The 22,334-nt window shown below is 29.4% G+C and overlaps 1 protein-coding gene across 1 annotated transcript; it reads left to right on the forward strand.

Annotated features, from left to right (window-relative positions):
• The first annotated feature begins 9,574 nt into the window (after positions 1-9,574).
• FAD3C (microsomal omega-3 fatty acid desaturase) lies at positions 9,575-12,410 on the forward strand. Its single transcript, NM_001250014.2, has 8 exons — positions 9,575-9,964; positions 10,125-10,214; positions 10,338-10,404; positions 10,571-10,663; positions 10,820-11,005; positions 11,154-11,234; positions 11,596-11,733; positions 12,011-12,410. The coding sequence occupies exons 1-8, from the start codon at positions 9,669-9,671 to the stop codon at positions 12,200-12,202; spliced, it is 1,143 nt and encodes a 380-aa protein (NP_001236943.1). The 5' UTR covers positions 9,575-9,668; the 3' UTR covers positions 12,203-12,410.
• The last annotated feature ends 9,924 nt before the right edge of the window (positions 12,411-22,334 follow it).

The following is a 22,334-nucleotide window of genomic DNA, read 5'->3' on the forward strand; positions in this document are numbered from 1 at the left end:
ACATGGACTTTATTTGTACTTTAGATGGATACAAACTCAATTTTCAAGCAATTGATAAAGTAGAAGAGATAAAGAATTGTAAGTGAAAAATTAAAGGGAAAAGTAAAAGGCAAGAAGACAAGAAAAATAAACAATAATTTAAATGCAAAGGATGAATTCAGAATGTAAATATGTTGGGGCCTAGCATGCCAAAACTACTTGTGATGCAACTTTAATAATTTTTCTCTATCTAATGGTATTTCAGTTTTCACTCACATCTACTATGATACTCTATCTTTGATTCTCCTATGAAGAACCTAATTTATCTATATTTTTCTTCCAAATTCCTTTGCAAAGATAAAATAGTAAATCATATTAACATTAAAGATGCATGAAATAGGCTAAACAAACATCACTATATTTCTAGACATGATTTCATTTAGATGGTTTTTCCCAGTTCTCTAAAAAATAACCATTTTCCAATGCATTACCTCCTAAACAATACATGAGCATGATTGATCAGGTCACAATCAATAACAATAAAGCACATAAAAGAATAATAAAAATTGGAATTACATTAAATAGATAGTAAGGAAGAGTTATATTACAAAAGTTTGGCCTGTCAGGCTCCCAACAATGGGGGTTTAGCCTCTCATTGCTATGAGAGAATTTTACACTTTAAGGGTTGATGTGGATAAAAGAAGAAGAGGGATGAATAAAGGAAGAGAAGGGAGAATGGCTAAAGAATGAGGGTTTCCCCTACTAGAGATGTTCATGTTTTGGGTGTATTCGATAAAGAGCTATGAGTCTCGGTATATCTTTCCCCTTTGCCTCTTACTCCTTTTATAGGCCTAAGGTAGCTTAAAATACACGCGATCTTGTGCTATCTTAGTAGGTCTTTTTCACACTAAGCTTGAGTTGGCCACTAAGCAAGGAGACTCGATGGGCCTATCTTGTGTGCTAAGCAAACTATCCTAATTTTCAACTTTTTCTTCAAGTTTTTGTGTTAACTTTTCCTCCAAAGTACTTGTAATTTTCTTCTTTTGAATCCTCATGGTCAAAATTTAAAATGATATTAAAATTCTCATTATTCCATTTAAAACATCAATAAAATAGAGAAATTTTAATCATTTTTAATCAAAATTAGCTATCAGCTAAACCCAAAATTTGCAATTATCAAATACTATCGTATCTTTAGTATAAAATAAACTGATAACAAACTGCAGAATAAAAATTAGTTGATTTTATAGTGAAAACCCCCATTATGTACCTTGTTCAACATATTAGTAGAGATTTCATAAGGATACAAATTATGAGAAATGATTATTGATACTAATTTTGCAATACAAATCTTATGCACAAAGAATTTGAGATTGTCATTTTTTCTGATGTTATTTATTTCCTAAATTACCCGCTTAACAAACAAAAGATGAACAACATAAATTTATATTTTTGATTTAATTATCAATTTGGTCTCCTAATCATTTTAAAATGTTTAATTTGATCTCAAATTTTTTAAAAGGTTCAATTTGATTCTTAAATTCTTAAAAAATAATCAATTTAGTTATTTTCATTTTCATCCAATTGAATTGACACATTTAGAATTATGAATTCTGACAATTTTCTTTTATTTCTAATCATGATTTTTTTCATCACAACATTTATTTATTATTTTTAAAAAGCTTCAGATCTGGTTCCCCTAATCACCATCGCAACACCATCTCCATCTTTCTTTAGATCTGGTTCACCATCACCACAACACCACCTTTCTCCTCCCTAGATATCACCACAATTGCCAACACCACCATACCCACCCAGATTAGGCTCGCCATGGACCATCAAGCCTCAACCCCGCACTACCGACACTGTTAGAATTAATGTTTCATGTGAGAGACATGTGACTTATGTAAGAACTAATAAATAAATAATTAATAATTAAGGACTAAATTTTAATTGGGTTAAATAAGAGAAATTTCTAGAGATAACTATTACTTGATAGGAGTAGTGGTTATAAAGGGGTTAATACCCACTAACGTGAGAAAAGACCTTCTTCCTGACAGAAAAGTGTTCTCTTTAACCTCTAGTCATCATGAACATAGAAAAACAAAAAGAATATTCAAGGAAGCGAAAACTTGTTTCTCTTCTCTTCTAGGGAATCAAAGTGCACCATAGAGAACCCTCACTATGGAGAAAGGTACGTGTTGTTTATCTATTATTTGTGAGAATCATATATTTCAAGATCCTATTGGTTTCCTATAATTGTTAATCTAAGAAACCCTTAAGTTTTACATGTGATATCAAAGCATAGGTTATGAAATTTATGATTCTTCAAGAATGATTTATTTCCTCCCAACTATCCATGAACCATAATTATAAAATTTAGGGATTTTATTTTTCTGTTGGAAGTACATGTATTTTCATTGTTGCAACTTATGCTAATTGATGTATAATAAAGAGAAAGTATTTTAATTTGAATGGAATGAAAGGAATTTGATAGGGGTAATCTCTCCATGTACGTTTAACAGCAATTCTCATTGAATTGAAAGGAATTCTTTTGGAATTGCTATTCTCAGCCCACTTTTGGTTATTCTCAATCCCATGTGTTCTTTTTTTTTTTTCAAATATTGTTGTTGAACATGATTAAAAGATTGACAGTTTATGCCCTGGAATTAAATTAACGTGAATGTTTTGAAATTGTCAGTAGCATTAAATATGTATATGCTATATATATTTTCTTGAATGTGTTTGAATATATAAAAAAAACAAATAAATATGAATATTATTTTATGACCTGGAATGAAATTAATAAAATGACTATGAATTGTTAATAGCAATAAGTATGTGAATGTCGTATATTTGATTAGAATTAAGTGTATGATGGATTTGTTAGTCACCAAAGTGGCCAAATCAATAAGGTTATTTAATTCCAAATTAATGATTACTTCAATTACTTATAGAATAATGGATGCTAAATTATATGATTATTGATTTGTGGGTAATTGAAATTCATTGTTATAAGGAATTTATGGATCTCCCAAAGGTTGATTAGTTGTTCTTATAATCAATGAATATAATTGTAGATAATTTATGTGTACCATTAGTTTATTTATATACCCAAATATAATAGGTACTACTAATTGGTGCATATTTAATTCCCAAATAACATTAAGAGTTTTATTAGCATCATCATGTTTATATGTTGTGTGTTGGTATATCACCCAAAGGAGAACATCAATATACATTGATTTTATTTGAATGAATTATATGTATGACATGCGTTTTATGTCTCAAAATGCTTATGTGAATTTTATTATGCAGTACCTATTCCCAATTCATTGAACTCTCATGTATCATTTATGCCAATTTTTAATGAGCTTAACTTTTCTAACTGGAATGAGCAAGTCCAATTTCATTTCAGTGTTTTGGATCTTGATCTTGCTATATTGGAAGAGAAGTCTACTACTATTACTGATGCTAATAGCAATGAAAAAAAGGCCCATTATAAAAATTGGGAAAGATCTAACAGACTCAGCCTAATGTTCATGAGAATGACTGTTGCGGATAGTATTAAGACAACTCTTCCTAAGATTGATAGTGCTAAAAAGTTTATGGGGTTAGTGGGAGAGCGCTCTCAAATAACTGATAAGTCTTTTGTTGGGACATTAATGAGTACACTGACCACCATGAAGTTTGATGGTTCACATACTATGCATGGAAATGTCATTGAGATGACAAACATTGCAACAAGACTTAAGACCTTGAGAATGACTATGAATGAGAACTTCCTTGTTCCGTTTATTTTGAACTCATTACCATCTAAGTATGACTCATTCCAACTGAGTTATAATATCATGAAAGATAAATGGAATGTGCATGAATTGTGCAATATGTTATTTCAGGAAGAAATGAGGCACTTAGTCCATTATGTAAGCCACCAAGGGAATCAAGGAGCTGAAAAGAAATTAGTAAAGAAGCATGATAAAGATAAAAGGGTTATTAAAGATCAATGAAAATCTTGTGAAAATCCAGAAAGAGGCATAAAATGAAACTAATTGTCATTTCTGTGGGAAATCTAGACATTTCCAAAAGGAATACCCAAAGCGTAAGTCTTGGTTTGAAAAGAAAGGTGAGTTTAATGCTCATGTTTGTTTTGAATCAAACTTAACTGAAATTTCCCATAATACATAGTGGGTTGATATTGGATGTACGACTCGTGTTTCTAATACTATGGGATTCCTTACAATCCAAACCAAAAGCCCAAATGAGAAGTTCGTCTTCATATGAAATAAAGTGAAAGCTCTAGCGGAAGCAATCAGGACTTATCATTTAAAACTCGACGCTGGACATCATTTAGATTTATTGGAAACTCTTTATGTACCTAGTTTATCTAGGAATTTAGTTTCATTATCTAAACTTGATGTTACTAGATACTCTTTTAATTTTTGGTAATGGATGTTTTAGTTTGTTTAAGCATAATCATCTCATTGGTACTGGTCTTCTTTGTGATGGTTTATATAAATTGAAATTAGATGGTTGTATGCGGAAACCCTTTTAACTCTGCATCATAATGTTGGCACTAAACGTAGTTTAGTGAATGAGCGATCTACTTTCTTGTGGCATAAACGTTTAGGTCACATTTCTAGAGAAAGGATTTATGATCCACAAGAAAGAAAATTGAATGCAAGAACAATCAGTGGATATTTCATTGGTTATCCAAAAAAGTCAAAGGGATATATGTTTTATTGTCCTAATCATAGTATAAGAATTATCGAAACTGGAAATGCAAGACTCATTGAAAATGGTGAAATCAGTGGGAGTACAGTTTCACAAGATGTGGAAATTAAAGAAGTTAGAGTGCAAGTCCCTTTAACTTGTGCCTCTAGCAGTAAGGTGATTGTTCCTTTAGTTGTTGTTCCAAACAAAAATGAAGAAGAGCAACACAATAATGAGCCTATGATACATAATGAACATATTGGGAAAGAACCACAAGAAGTAGCATTAAAAAGGTCTCAAAGAGAAAGAATACCAGTTATTTCGAATGACTATATGGTATACCTACATGAAACAGAAATAGACTTAAGCATTAATGATAATGATCCAATTTTGTTTTCGCAAGCTGTAAGCTGTGATAATTCTTAGAAGTGGTTAAATGCCATGAAAGAAGAGATAAATTCCATGGAACATAATGGTGTTTGGGACCTCGTAGAATTGCCAAAGGGTTTTAAGAGAGTTGATTATAAGTGGGTCTTCAAAATTAAATGTGACTCTCATGACAATCTTGAACATTACAAGGCTAGACTTGTTGCTAAGGGATTTACTCTGAAAGATGACATTGATTATAAAGAGACATTTTCACCAATCTCACGAAAGGATTCTTTCATGATTATCATGGCATTAGTATCCTATTATGACTTTGAGCTACATCAGATGGATGTGAAAATCATCTTTCTTAATAGAGATTTAGAGGAGAATGTTTATATGGACCAACCAATGGGATTTTCAATTGAAGGAAAGGAACACATGGTGTGCAAATTAAAGAAATCAATATACGGTCTTAAGCAATCTTCCCGCCAATGGTATTTGAAGTTTAATGATACCATTGTTTCCTTTGGATTTAAGGAAAATACTATTGATCGATATATATATCTGAAGGTTAGTAGGAGTAAGATTAATTTTCTAATTATGTATATTGATAATATCTTGCTTGCAACTAATGATCTTGGTCTTCTTCATGAAACTAATAAGTTTCTCTCTAGCAACTTTGAAATGAAAGATATGGGTGAGGCAAGCTATGTGATAGGGATAGAAATATTTCGAAATAGATCACAAGAATTGTTAGGCTTGTCTCAGAAAGCATATATCAATAAAGTACTAGAGAGATTCAGGATGGAAAAGTGCTCAGCATCACCTGTTCCAATTTAGAAATGAGACAAATTTAGTCTCGCACAATGCCCTAGAAATGATCTAGAATGAAAACAAATAGAAGAAATTTTGTATACATAAGTTGTTGGGAGTATTATGTATGCTCAGATTTGTACTTGACTAGAGATAAGCTTTGCAGTTGGAATGCTAGAAAGATACCAAAGTAATCCAGGAATGGAACATTGGAAAATTATAAAGAAAGTTCAGAGATACTTACAGGGAATGAAAGATCACATGCTTACATATAAAAGGTTTGATCATCTTGAGGTGATTGGGTATTCAAACTCAGACTTTGTTGGATGTGTGGATACGAGAAAATCCACTCTTGTCTATGTATTTCTTTTAGCTGAAGGAGCAGTATCGTGGAAGAGTGCAAAGCAATAAGTTATTGTTGCATCTATCGTGGAAGCTGAATTCATAGCATGTTTTGAGGCTACAATATAGGCTAATTAGCGGCAAAACTTTATTTCAGGGTTTGAAATTGTCGAAAGTATTGTTAGGTCGTTGAAAATGTATTGTGATAACTCTGCAACAATATTTTTCTCTAAGAACGACAAGTAACCTAAGGGTGCTAAGGATATGAAACATATTAGCACGAACCTTATGATAGCTGACCGTTTAAAAAAGGGTTACCGCCCAAGATATTTATAGAACATGCTAAAAGTATGAGCATTATTGCTATTGATGATCATTAAATGTAATTTAACTTGTGCATTTTACAAACACTCTAAGTTCATTTATGATATATTTTTTATTACATGTTCTCTATGTTTGCATACATATTGATATTAGAGTAATGTTAACAAGTTTTGTCTTGAATAAAGACATTATGTTGGACTAATTATGTACTCCTAACTAATGATCATATTAAGGAGAAGACTAATTTGTAATACATGGAAATGACTATGTTGATTAAGTGATGTACAATCGTCATGACTCGAATTAGTTCCTATTCTTAATCATGAAAGTATGATGTACCCAATGTATAGAACGATTTAGTCATTTTAATGCGCATTATGTTAGTTTAATCTATTTATTTATTTTAGTCCAGAATGTTTGGTAATGCCACATGAGCCAAGTGGGAGAATGTTAGAATTAATGTCTCATGTGGAAGGCATGTGACTTATGTAGAGATTAAGAAACAAATAATTAATAATTAAGGACTAAATTGTAATTGGGTTAAATATAAGAAGTTTCTAAAAATAACTGCTACTTGATAAGAATAGTGGTTATAAAGGGGTTAATACCCACTAACGTGAGAAAAATCTTCTTCCTGAGAGAAAAGTATTCTCTTTAACTCCTAGCTATCACGAACGTAGAGAGACAGAAAGAATAGTCAAGGAAGCGAAATCTTGTTTCTCTCCTCTTTCAAGGAATCAAAGTGCACCGGAGAGAAGTCTCACTATGGAGAAAGATATGTACTATTTATCTATTATTTGTGAGAATCATATATTTCAAAATCCTATTAGTTTCCTATAATTGTTAATCTAGGGAACCCTTAAGTTTTACAGGCGTCGCCACCCCGTTGATGTCGCGCGCCGCTTATCGCGCAGTGTTCTCTCACTTCAGACTCGCACGACAAGACCACAACCTTTGCGTCGCACACTCCCTCCTCTCCCAACACCCCCTCGTTTCTCTTTCTCCCCCACTTACACTTCGAATTTGCTTTCAATATTGGCTCAAGTGAGTTCCATGTATGTCCATGACAACACAAGCCATTCCTCCACCACCAAGTTTGAATCAACTTCATATGAGAACACACCATAACCCATACCTTTTAAATGTTGAGCATCATTGTTTCCTCGTGATCCCAACACCTAGATATGTTGTTGTTGGGGTTGGGTTTGGGTTTGGGTTTCTGGAAGTTATGGTGGGTGCTGACGGAGGTAGCAGGGGAGAAGGAAAAAACTTTTGTTTACTTTTCTTGTATTTTTAATTTTAAAATAAAAATAAATATAGTGATGGTTTTTTAATCGTTACTATTCATAATTTAAACCACCACAAATTATGATTTAATGTTATGAAAATAATTAAATTAATATATTTTTAAGAATTTAGAAATCAAATAAAATCTTTTAAAAATTTAGAAATCAAATTAAATTTTTTAAAATAATTTAAAGACTAAATTAATAATTAAGTATCTAAAAACTTGAATAAGCTGGCTTAGAAGTCAAATATAACTGAATTTGGTATAAAGATACATGTGCTCATTTATTGTGATACTAAAAAAAAATTACGAAGTTCATTTATTTTACTTGTTAAAAAACATGAAACAGAAGCAGAAATGAGGTAAAGTTGCAAAAAAAAGTCATAAAATAATATGATGTGAGGAAAAAGTAACATGTATGCGTTAGGAAGGAATAATTAATCAGTTAAAGTTCAACAACAAAAAAGAAAAGATAGGTATTTCAACAAGAAATTAACCGTACTTGTGAAATGCTAAGTTTGTTCAATATAATAGTAATACTATGTGGACAGTACTAGCATTCAACTTCAGGGAAACGATACAGGAAGTCGAGCTGTCGTGATATTAGATTGGTCAGTTTCAAAGACAAAAAATGTTTTTTTAGTAAAGAGAAAAAATGTTCGAATCAATATAATTTATTTTCTTATTTTATCATTCAATTAACTATAATTGGATATGACTTGACTAAATCTAGTTTAAAGTTATTTAAATTTGAATAATTTTTTTTTTTAGAATGTAGTAAATAAATCTTTGAAAATATAATAAATATTATAAAACTAATTTAATAACAAAACTCTTATTCCAGAAGTCATAAAATAATCTGCATTGGTATATATTTATGTTATTCATCAGAATACAAAAATCATAAGTCCAAGTTATCAATTAGTAATAAAAAAAATTCAAGATTTCCAGGTATAGAAAATGAACTAATGTAAAAGAACTTAAGGAATTATTTTGTCAAAATTAAAATTCTTTCTTCTTTTCTTGATTATAAAAAAACATTCTTCATATTTATTAAAAAAATTCGTTAATTTCATTAAATTACATAATTTTTAATTGAAAAATAAACATATTCCTAAATTATCTTTTATTTTATTGAAATTTGATATCAAACATAAAAAAGTCTTTTTAATGAAGAATATTTTAAAAAGAATCTTATTAAATAAAATATAGATAGTTGAGATTTATTTATATTTGAGATAAAAAAAAATATAAAAAAAACTTTTATTGTTTGTATTTAAGACCAAAAAAAGTATATTTTTGATACTAAAATATATATTATTTTTTTATTTTAGTTCTTATAAAACTTTCATTGTAATTTTAGTCTTTTATTAAAGACTTTGAGTGTTACTAGATTCGAAATTCTTAAACATGATTTCAAATGTGAATAAAAAAAATATAAAAAGCGATATTCAACCAAATAAATCTGGTCAGCCACGATATTTTCACAAAATCAGTGAAATATTTTGCTCATGTAACGTGTTAGTCCTACTCGTCCTGATATAACCAAGGCATTGAGGTGACATGTATGAATGATGTATCTTGTATTTAGGAGTTTTTCATTCTCAAAGTTACGAAAGCAATGCAATACAAGTAAAGGGTATAAAGGTAAATTAATTAATAAAAAGTATTATGCCGTTACTATTAATATGATTACTGTTACTTTATGCTGTTACATAAATGTGACCCCATGTGTCCTTCTGAGAGAATTCACCACCATCTGCTCTACACTCATCTTATATATAGCTATCACCCCTCTCCAAAGCAGCATTGTAACAGAGAAAGAAACATTTGAGCAAAAATGGTTCAAGCACAGCCTCTACAACATGTTGGTAATGGTGCAGGGAAAGAAGATCAAGCTTATTTTGATCCAAGTGCTCCACCACCCTTCAAGATTGCAAATATCAGAGCAGCAATTCCAAAACATTGCTGGGAGAAGAACACATTGAGATCTCTGAGTTATGTTCTGAGGGATGTGTTGGTAGTGACTGCATTGGTAGCTGCAGCAATCGGCTTCAATAGCTGGTTCTTCTGGCCACTCTATTGGCCTGCACAAGGCACAATGTTTTGGGCACTTTTTGTTCTTGGACATGATTGGTAACTAATTATTATTACAAATTGTTATGTTATGTTATGTTATGTTGTTGTGCCTTTTTCTCAGTGATGCTTTAGTCATTTCATTTCACTTGGTTATGCATGATTGTTCGTTCATATGTTCTGTCATGGTGAGTTCTAATTTGATTGATGCATGGAACAGTGGTCATGGAAGTTTTTCAAACAGTCCTTTGTTGAACAGCATTGTGGGCCACATCTTGCACTCTTCAATTCTTGTACCATACCATGGATGGTCGGTTCCTTTTAGCAACTTTTCATGTTCACTTTGTCCTTAAATTTTTTTTTATGTTTGTTAAAAAATCTTTGGTCTGATTTAACAACCTAACCATTTTTACAACTCATGGATTTTTTGCAGGAGAATTAGCCACAGGACTCACCATCAGAACCATGGCCATGTTGAGAAGGATGAATCATGGGTTCCGGTATTACTATGAGTTTGCTTGATTAATTTCCACATTTTTTCTTTCTTCTTAATTTTAATCAGTGGTTAGATTTGGTTGTGTTCCAATAGAAGAAAAGGGGGTATCTAGAGAGATGTGAATTTCATGAAGTGGTTCATGATTATGTGTCTTTATGCCTTTATGTCAGCTTACAGAGAAAGTTTACAAGAATCTAGACAACATGACAAGAATGATGAGATTCACTCTTCCTTTCCCCATCTTTGCATACCCCTTTTATTTGGTGAGACCCTCTTTTTCCAGAATGACAGCATTATTTTACTATATAGTACCTCAATTTTTATATTTCTAAAATTTTGAATTCTTGAAATTGAAAGGAAAGGACTTTATTGGGTCTAGCATCTCACTCTCTCTTTGTGATATGAACCATATATTTCAGTGGAGCAGAAGCCCTGGAAAAGAAGGCTCTCATTTCAACCCTTACAGCAACTTGTTCTCTCCTGGTGAGAGAAGAGATGTGCTAACTTCAACTCTGTGTTGGGGCATCATGCTTTCTGTGCTTCTCTATCTTTCCCTCACAATGGGTCCACTTTTTATGCTCAAGCTCTATGGGGTTCCCTATTTGGTAATCTCACTCTCACACTTTCTTTATACATCGCACACCAGTGTGGGTTATTTGCAACCTACACCGAAGTAATGCCCTATAATTAATGGGGTTAACACATGTCCAAGTCCAATATTTTGTTCACTTATTTGAACTTGAACATGTGTAGATCTTCGTCATGTGGCTGGATTTCGTCACGTACTTGCATCATCATGGTTACAAGCAGAAACTGCCTTGGTACCGTGGCCAGGTATCCCATTTAACACAATTTGTTTCATTAACATTTTAAGAGAATTTTTTTTTCAAAATAGTTTTCGAAATTAAGCAAATACCAAGCAAATTGTTAGATCTACGCTTGTACTTGTTTTAAAGTCAAATTCATGACCAAATTGTCCTCACAAGTCCAAACCGTCCACTATTTTATTTTCACCTACTTTATAGCCCAATTTGTCATTTGGTTACTTCAGAAAAGAGAACCCCATTTGTAGTAAATATATTATTTATGAATTATGGTAGTTTCAACATAAAACATATTTATGTGCAGTTTTGCCATCCTTCAAAAGAAGATAGAAACTTACTCCATGTTACTCTGTCTATATGTAATTTCACAGGAATGGAGTTATCTAAGGGGTGGTCTTACAACAGTAGATCGCGACTATGGTTGGATCAACAACATTCACCATGACATTGGCACCCATGTTATCCATCACCTTTTCCCTCAAATTCCACATTATCATTTAATCGAAGCGGTATTAATTCTCTATTTCACAAGAAATTATTGTATGTCTGCCTATGTGATCTAAGTCAATTTTCACATAACACATGATCAAACTTTCTTAATTCTTTCTTCTAAATTGAAAAAGTGGATTATATGTCAATTGAAAATTGGTCAAGACCACAAACATGTGATGATCTCCCACCTTACATATAATAATTTCTCCTATTCTACAATCAATAATCCTTCTATGGTCCTGAATTGTTCCTTTCTTTTTTCATTTTCTTATTCTTTTTGTTGTCCCACAATAGACTAAAGCAGCAAAGGCAGTGCTAGGAAAGTATTATCGTGAGCCTCAGAAATCTGGGCCATTGCCACTTCATCTAATAAAGTACTTGCTCCACAGCATAAGTCAGGATCACTTCGTTAGCGACTCTGGCGACATTGTGTACTACCAGACTGATTCCCAGCTCCACAAAGATTCTTGGACCCAGTCCAACTAAAGTTTTTGATGCTACATTTACCTATTTCACTCTTAAATACTATTTCCTATGTAATATGTAATTTAGAATATGTTACCTACTCAAATCAATTAGGTGACATGTATAAGCTTTCATAAATTATGCTAGAAATGCACTTACTTTTCAAAGCATGCTATGTTAGAATTGAATCTACTTTTCAATACCCAGATCATCAATTAGTTGACTTCTATAAGCTTTTATGTGCTTTGTCAGAATTGCACGCGTCAAGAATCCTCTTACGATGGCTTAACCAACTATTGAATGAATTTTAAAGAGAAAAGTACAGAATAATAACTATTAGTTGAATAATTAATAGTTAAAATTATGATAATATATATGTATAATAAATTATAAAATTGAAGTTTCAACCGTTTCAAAGTAACAATTATTGGTGAGATTTTTACTCTTTAAAGTATATCTTGCTCTTTAGACTTTATTAAACTGGAAATCAAATTTTTTTTCTCCTTATTCGATGGTGTTCGGAATCAGAATGTTAGCATAGTTTAAAAGCAAAATTACAAAGGAAAGCCATACATAACCCAATCCTTTTTGACATTGTCGTTTTAACAGTACAAAGACAGGTTGTGAGATGACGTTATAACTAACATAGTAATTCATGTCTGCATCAAGCTCTGCCATGAATCACGTTACAGCAATGTCACTTTTATTTCAACCACACAAAGTGCTCGGTTGGGATACCAAGTGTATGTTTTGTTATGTTTGATTCAGGAAAGGAATCAAAATGAAAGAAAGAGAGAAAAGAAAATGAGAACAGTATTATAATTTTTAGATTATTTGATAAAAAAAAGTTAAACTTTTTCTTATTTAATTTATAAAAAGTAAAAATAACGTATATTAAAATAATATAAACATCTCTCATAAAATAGAAAGATATGCAACAATAAATATTTTTTTGTCTTTTTATTAGATTTTTCTCTTCTTTCCATCCTCTCCTTTTAAAAAGATACCAAAAGGCGGAAGTTCGGATTTTTCTACCTCATTTCCATCCTTTCTCATTCACGGTTAACAACAAAAAAAGCATGCATTTTGTTTAACTGTTTTTGGTCTTCATATTTTTTAAACCATTTTATTCTTACTCTTAATAATATTAAAGTAGTAATAATTAATCTTCTTTAATTACGTAAATTAAAACTGACCCATTAATCAAAATTAGATAATCACCCACTAAATTATTCTTCACTTTTATTGGAGAATTTTACTTTTAAATTATTTCTTAAATTTTTATTTTTTTTAATTTACATTAACTTCTCATTACTTTTATATTATTTTTTTTTATTCTATTCTTTTTTATTAATTATATTTAACTTCTATTTTTTTATCATTTAAAAAATTTAGAGAGGCAAGAACTTCCCCTATTGTCCATAATGTAAAAACAAATAAAAAAAATCAGGACCATAAGTAATTCTATTAGTTGTAACAATTATTTTTTTTTGTTTTTCTTGTCATATGTCATATGTTGATCTCTTTTGACTTCTTTAATAATTTAGAATAAATACTTTTCCAAAAAATATATATATTCAACCTAGTTTAGTTCTTAAAGGAAAAATATCAAATAGTCCTTTTAATTATTTCGGTGCTATAAATTAAAATGATACTTTAAGTTATAGTATCAAAATAATTAAGTTTTTATAGTATTAAATTAAAATGTCTTATACTTATAATCTTGAAGGATTGGTTAGCTAATTCTTTTAAAGATTAAAAGTCCCAATATTTTTTTTCAGGGTTCAGTATGGGTATTCACCCAAAAAATTACCACTATGCTTCCAGTCCTCTCAAGGCTAATTGTTAATTAATGACCTAGGTGTCAGGACCTAACTAATGATATATTCTTGCAACTTTGGATGAAACAAAGATCACAGGTTCAGAACTAATTAAGGATATATGCTTTGGTGGGATTCAACACATGTTGTCAGTGTCTCCATTTTTTTAATATTAAAAATAGAAAAAATAAATGTTGATATTTTGAATTTCCTGATAATGGTATGGAGTATGGACACAGAAAAAGTGTGTGACCACTTACCCATTAATTCTCTCTCGTTGGAGAGAATCCTGATATGTACCCTACTTTCTTTTTGTAGTTATGTGAAGTTAAAACTACTCTTACACAGAGGGAAGAAGAAAAATAACTAAAATAAAACACTTATGCTAAAGATCATTATTGTGCATATAAGGAATAAATATTGGAAATTTTTTACCAATATAATGGATTACGAGTCCATTACATGAATGAATTGACACCCCATTTTTAATTTTTGAGTTGTGGAATTTCACCTCATATTTATGCATCATTAATAATTTCATATTTTTTTCTTTCTTGAAAATAACTAGTGTATATTAAACAACATAGGATATTAATATCCAAATTTAATAATCAGTTAGTTCCTAGCAATAGTTACTAGCTACTAGGAACAACTAGTTAGAGTTTAGTTTTAAATTGCAAAGGTAACATGGATATAGGGATTAATTAGAGGCTATTAATATAGTGGATTGGTTCTGGTGAAGAACACATGGGCTGTTTTTCGACAAAATGTTGGCACAAATTTTAGCCCTTTGCTGTATCTGATGTCATGCACAACATGTTGCTGTTGGTTGAGTCTTTGAGCAAAAGACAGGAGTCTACAGACCATAGTATTCAATAAGTCTCTATTGAGCATAGGCACAGTACGTGTTTGGTTTCGTGTGCAGGACATCAATTTGTACCCAAATAGTAATTAATATGAAAAGAAGTTAGAAATAGTTGTATATACTAAATTTACTAAAATCGATCGGTCTAGTGTCATGAAATTTTGGATAACAATATCCTAAGTTCAAATCTTATTATTATTATTATATAAAAATTATGTATACTGTGAACATGAATCTAATTAATAAGATGCATGCTTACCTGCGTTGGAGACGTATAACCAAACATTATATAGTACACTTTCTCAAGCATTTTTTTATATATCTATTCATAATATATAAATTAATTCTTAAGCACGAAATATGAATATATATATATATATATATATATATATATATATATATATATATATTGACAAGTATTCTATTCGTAAGGATATAAATCATTTATTTATTTTACTTCCTATACTAGTCTTTTATCATTTCAACTATATATCTTAACTTATTTTTCACAATGATATTCATCTAGATAAGTTATTTTCTAGTTAATTCCACATTACTTTTAAGCAAAATTATCCCAAAAATAAGCATATTAAGAATGTTATTCCAGAGCTTAGCACATTTGTCCATAATACATATATAGCTTTATATACCTATAATACAGTCCTTAACTTTTATTATAAACTTTCCTTACAAGAGCACCATATATATATATACCTGCCATATTGGAGGCACCTTCAACCACCTTATAAAATAATGTGCACTCTTATACTAGAATAAGAAAGTTTTATTACTAACTTTTTTGGTTAATTAGGCTCCTGTTGATTACAGACAGTCTCTGGACTGTTAGCATCATTTGTCACCAATAACTAAATAAGATAGCTATTCGCATAAGTCATCCATTTCTGTGTGTAAGTTTCTGATGTAGGTACATGTCCCATATATGTGGAGAAAAATAATGTCATAGATACCAAATTAATGCATGACTTAAATAATATAATGCACTAGAATTTGAGTTATCAGGACTCTTCTGCAGCATAGCTGGAGCTTCAATTCGTAGTGGTAGACTGCATTTCTTTCATATATGTTAAAGTAAGCTGAAGGTTAAGCAACATGCACATTGATAGATATGCGCTAACTATATGTTTATGAAATTTGGTCATGAGGGGACTTTTTAGGTTTAAAATATTGTATTTATTCAAAGTAAATTATTGATATAGGGAGAACAGGTCTGATAGAGCCAAAAGATAATGTAAAGTACCATCACTGGATTCAGAAAAATCAGAAGAACGCATGTTACAAAAGTTTGCACCAATGTGTTGGGAGAACAAATCAAATTTCTAAATAAATGTAGTGGATGGAAATTCAAGAATTATTTTTTAGGAATTTGTTATTTCTGTTTCAAATAGACTACTAGTTAGGATAGTGTTTAGATTTAAATATATTATCAATTTGTTTTAATTTATTTTAGGTCATCTCCAATGGCCAAAATTTAAGATACTCACTTTGAGTATCTTAGAGCATATTAAATTAATTTTGACCTGAATTTTTTTTTATTCTTAAGAAATTTTAGAGATGGGTAACTCAGGTCTAAACTTAAGAAACCTATAGTGCTAACTAGACTTTCTCCAAGAAAAAAAAATAAAAAATCATTTTTTATTCTAAGAAACTCATCAAGCATCTTTCATTAGAGATGGCCTTAGAATAAACAAATTCATTTAAGATTAGGATTTTATTAGTATTTGAAATTTATTTATTACAGTTTAGCTCTACATGTATAGACAAATAAAAAATACAGTGGTGTTTTCCACTCTATAGAATGTTCCATCTAAAATTCTTTGAGCATGTGAGTAATTGTTGTGTGTGAGAGGTTTTCCCAATAAGGCCTTCCCTCACAAGCAGAGTAGCTGTGGGAGATAACTACAAACATTTGAAATGTTACTGATTCTTTCATTATACCAGCCGTAAATATGGTATATATATAGTATATTCAATATAAAGTTTAAGAAACAACGTACAAGAGTATTTTCAGTTCGAGAACAATTAACCAGATAATTGATTGATTGTGTTCAAAATGAACAATCAGTTATTGATCACCACTGTTGTGTGGTTGGTTGTTATTAAATTGAAAATAAATTTGTCAAGAACAATTTTACTGTTTCTGATGAAGTTTTCTTAAATCTATCCCACGTGCCCAACTAAAGGTTAACTTTTAAAAAAGAGAAACTTCTGTAAATATTTATTGCATTTCCTAGAAATTTGAGTTTGTTTTTTCATAGTGGTTTTCTTTTGAAAACATTCTATTTGAGGTACGATTGAGAACTAAATGTATGAAAATAGCCAATTCTTCTGTAATCAATTTTTTTAGAATCTCTTCTTCATCCACTTTAAAATTTAAATTCTTGTCCACCTAAACTAAAAGGTCACTTGGTAAAAATAAATGTATTTAATTTGTTGCTATTTAGAATTTTTGGGCCCAAATTTAACCATAATCAATTAGTGAATATTTTCTAATAAAAATAGTGTTAATGTTTCAAAAAAAAAAATTTGCCAATGTAGGCTTTGGTTTAAGTGAATTTGGAGTTAGGTGTGCTGAAAGTATTTTGAGGGAACCCAAGTAGGTCGGTTTAGTGTTTGGGCCACATGGTTTCACTTCAACCTTTATCATTATTTCCTAATAATTATTTGAATGATATTGTATGATGATATTGGTGATATGAGTGCAAATAAAGAAGAAATTAAATATTCTAAAAATAACTAAATATGAAACAAATTAATTAAGACTAAAAATTAGAATTTAAATTTTTCAAGGATTAAAATAAATGAAAGGAAATTTTGCAAGGAGTAAGATTGAAAGATGAAAATGTTATAAGAACTAAAAAATGAATTTTAAAATTTTTTAGTGACTAAAAATGTTAAAGAAAACTTTGTGTCACATGATTCCACATGATACAACACACCAATAAAGATGTCATGTGACACTTTCGTGTGATACCACATAACACCTCTAGGTGGCGTCATATGGCATCCATATCATATGGTTGTCATGTGTCGTGCTAACGTGGATTTTCATTTAACATGCAAGCACTTAACAAGTTTAGTTTAACGTCAAAGATTAAAAATGTCAACCAAAGATTAACCAGAGACTAAAAATTATCAAATTCTTATGAGAAACTAAAATTTAAAATTTGAAAAAAGTTGAAAGATTAAAAACTTAATTAATCATATAATACATGAATAAGTTGGAGATAATGTATAACAATAAAGAATTCTTGAATTTGGTAATAATGTATATATTAAAAAAAGAAATATTATTTAATAATATAAAAACTTATATTTTAAATATGAGAATTGATAATGCACACATATTCTTTTTTCAATGAGTGTATTACCAACTAACACCATAAATATTTGGAAAAAAAAATCAATAAACTCTTTTGTGTTAGTAAGTTTTAATGTAACTATATTGTAGTAATCTAAATAATAATAATAATAGCTGTTATACTTAAATGAATTTGAAAAAACAATTATTTTTAAAAACAATTATAGTAAATTATGATTTTTTTTTAAAATTCAACCAAATTATTTCTCTCTTTGAGCCACAATTTTTTCTTTAAAAAATTAACTCTTTGTAATCTTAATGAAACAATTATTTTTAACTACTTTTTTTTTAAAAAAAGGTAATCATTAAAAAAATTACTTTATCATTTCTTTATACTCAAATTGTATGTTTATCGTGTATTATATAAAAATCAATCTTTTCATATTAATTTGATTTATTTTTGCTAAATATGTTTCTGAAATTATAAAAAAATAATATAATTAAAATATACCTTTACTTTCGTGATAAAAAAATGTCATAATACATTAATTGGTTATGAGAGAGGAGAGAGATTGAAAATTTAATGTTTATGAGTCACAAGAAGAGTATATAAAAATTTAATGCTAGTTAAAGAAGAGAGATAAATGATTTTTTAAATTGAATAGTAAAATACTATAATATCCTTGAGTTAAATTTACTAAAACAAATCAAACTTCATTAGTTTTTTATCAAAGTTTTAAGATTCCGACAGACCTAGTCAGTCCGACGGATCGAACCGCGACTTGGTGGCTGGACTGAGTTGGATCTTACATTAGATTAGGTATGTTTTTTATCAAGAGTGAGTTTGCAATCAAACTGGTGACTCGTCGACTCAGATTAGATCACTTATCTTTTTTTTGTCTAGTTATAATCATTTTTTTTTAACTTGTGTTCTCTATATTTTGTTTGTATTTTTTAAGACTTGTGAATTTCAATGTGACAGAAGAAAGATTTTTGGAACATGGGTGGCTATTTTTGTGATGGTTGTAGGGTTTCATAAAAGGAGGAAGTTATTCTTTGTGCTTTTGTTGGTTCTTATTATTGTGAACTAGTTGAGTGTTGTTTTGTTCAATGGGAGACAATTTTGCTTGTAATTATAAGCTAAATTTCTTTTCATATAAGGGGTTAGTTGATATTTTAGTTTGTCTAATTTATTGTGAGTAGGATAATTATCATTGTTGAATTAAATGTTGTACTGAAAAAATATGAATTGATTTGAGAACTTATCATAGCACAAAAATATTGGACAATAGTAAATACAATTAGATATTATATTAAATATTGGGCAGGAGGAACATATGTTGAACTTGAACTTATTTAGCTATTTATATATGTTTGTGATTTTTGTTACTTTTTTGTTTGAACTTGTACAATGATGTTTTAACATTTTGGTATCTAATCATTTATATTATAGCATTATATTAATTTGTGATGTTATTTTTAAATATTTTAAGAGAAGTATAAAATTTATATATTTTTTTATTATAGACTGTGTCCTATAAATCAATTAATAACCTACCAATTCAACCACTGACCGAGTGACCCGCGCCATGACCAGATGAATCAGCAGGCCGATCTTTAAAACTATGATTTTTATGTCCAAATTCTATGGTGAAAGATGCTAATACATTCATACTGAAAGTGTGTGCATTTAGCGATCCTCTTTAAATATAATATCCATATGATTTCATTTAACTAATTATTTTAAATAATAATTTAATATAGAGAAATAATGAGCATACTCTTAAATACACTATTTTGGAAACACGTTTTTATATTGATTGAAATTTATTAAAAAATAATAATTTTTTTGTAAGTCCTGCATTTTTTTTAAATCTCTCCTCTATTTTAAAGTTTTTAATAAATTTTAATTGTTAAAAATAGTATAGAGAGTGTTTCCTAACATTATTCTTTAATATAATATGTGAACAAGTCAAAGATAGCATATGATACAGAGGAATCAATAAATTTAGTGACGAAGACACTTGAAATATTTTTGCAAATAGTATTAAATATAAATATAGTTATAAGTTAACATTAAAATAATTTATTATCATCAGAAAACTATTATATGCAAAATACAAAAACACATTTTTTGTTAGTGTTTACACTCTAAAGCTTGGTAATAAACTCTATATATAATATTTTCTCTATTTTAAAATAAGTTTCATATTTAAAAAAATTATCCCAAAATAAATATTGTATTTAATTTTTTATGTAATATTAATTGATTTTTTCACTAATACATTAATAAATATTACTTTAATTTTTCAATGTAATTAATATTAAGATCAGTTTTATAATTTTTTTTATCTATTTATTAACTTTTCTTAGTCCATATAAAACAATATAAGACAATACTTATATTGAGACGGAAGGAGTAATTTTTTTATACTTCTAATAAATGCACCATGTAGTGTAGGTTTCCCCCAAATTAAATACACTTATGTCATTTATTTCTATTCCTTTAAATTTATTTTTATTCCTTCAAAACTATCTCATAAAAAAAAGAGCTTGGTAACAAACTCTATCTGTAGTTTTTTTTTTTTTACTTCTAATAAATGCATCATATAGTGTAGCGTTTCACCATTTAAATACACTTATATCATTTATTTTTATCAAATGCATCATATTTTTTTATTCCTTTAAAGCTATCTCATACAAAAAAAAAAAAAAGAGCTTGTTAACAAACTGTATATATAGTAGTAGTTTTTTATACTTCTAATAAATTCATTTACGGTAACTTTTCACCATTTAAATACACTTATGTCATTTATTTTTATTAAATGCATCATGCTTTTTTTATTCCTTTAAAATAAAGCTATCTCATAAAAAAAGTCAAACAATGCACCCAAATATCTAACAATTAATCCATTATTATGACCAATATGTTCCAATATTATGAAAATTAGTGCACTTAATTATCTTTATAGATAATCCTCATAAACACAGTATTGTAGTGTGAGAGAGAAAAATAGACTCCAAAATCCAATCACTTTCAACTAAGATACAAAATGACAAAAGCTTCAATGTTGTTTCCTTGCTTGATAGTTTTATTCTAGGATGCATCAAAACGGAAACGGAGATATATACAGGTATGGGGACTGGGACGAAAAATGGTAAATCTAAAAATCTCAAGATACGGGTATGGCTAGAAAACAATAATTTTTTTTAATATTTTTTATTATTTAAAAAACTAAAAAATTAAAAAACATGAGAAATAAGTAGCATATTATAAAATTAAAGATAATCCAATAGTCTACCAAAATAAAGCATTAAGGTTCAAAGTGCAAAATTAATATTAAAATGTACTACAAGCAAGTTAGTTCAATGTCTAAAACAACAAATAAAATATCAAGCATTATCAACATTTTCGGTAATTAACTCGTTTTCTAATTTTGACTCATCGAGTGAGAGTTCTGCAAACTCTAAAAATTTCACATCCTCCATTAAATCAAATGCATCACCACCAATATCCCACATTTTGGTCTTCTCATTCTCATATTGATCGAAATTTTTTTATAAGAGATGGAAGTTGTTGTGAATGTAAACCAAATTTTTGGTACCACTTGGATTCAACCTATTCCTTCTAAGTGAGTGAATGAAAGAGTAAGTACTCCAATTTCGCTCACAACAAGAGGAAGAAGTCGGTTGTCCAAGCAACTTGAAAGCCGAAGATTGAAGGAAATAAGTCTTGGCACCAAAGTTAGCCCACCAATTTCTAGGATCCGAAGAGTGTGACGCCATCTATCCCACACATATATGTACTATTAATAAAATAAATAAGAAATCATAATTAATTAAAAGTTCTTAAAACACATTTAAATAAAATCCTTTCAAAAGGGTAAAAGGCTCTCACATTCACTTCATTTTTACAAGATAAACTTGTCAGAAACATTTTTTTTACACAAAACATCATGTAATTAAACAAAACTGATGTCTCAATGTCACATCCTATCAAAGCATTGTGTCTCAACGTTCTTTAGCACAAGGTTCTTTAAAGCAATTTACCTAGTCATCTGCTCCCACGAACACAAAGTTCGAGATCATCACAGAATCCAAACACAAACAATACACGAGAAGTGAGTTATCACATTCCTAACTAATGGA

Source organism: Glycine max, chromosome 18 (assembly GCF_000004515.6).
Source record: "Glycine max cultivar Williams 82 chromosome 18, Glycine_max_v4.0, whole genome shotgun sequence".
NCBI classification, from domain to species: Eukaryota; Viridiplantae; Streptophyta; class Magnoliopsida; order Fabales; family Fabaceae; genus Glycine; species Glycine max.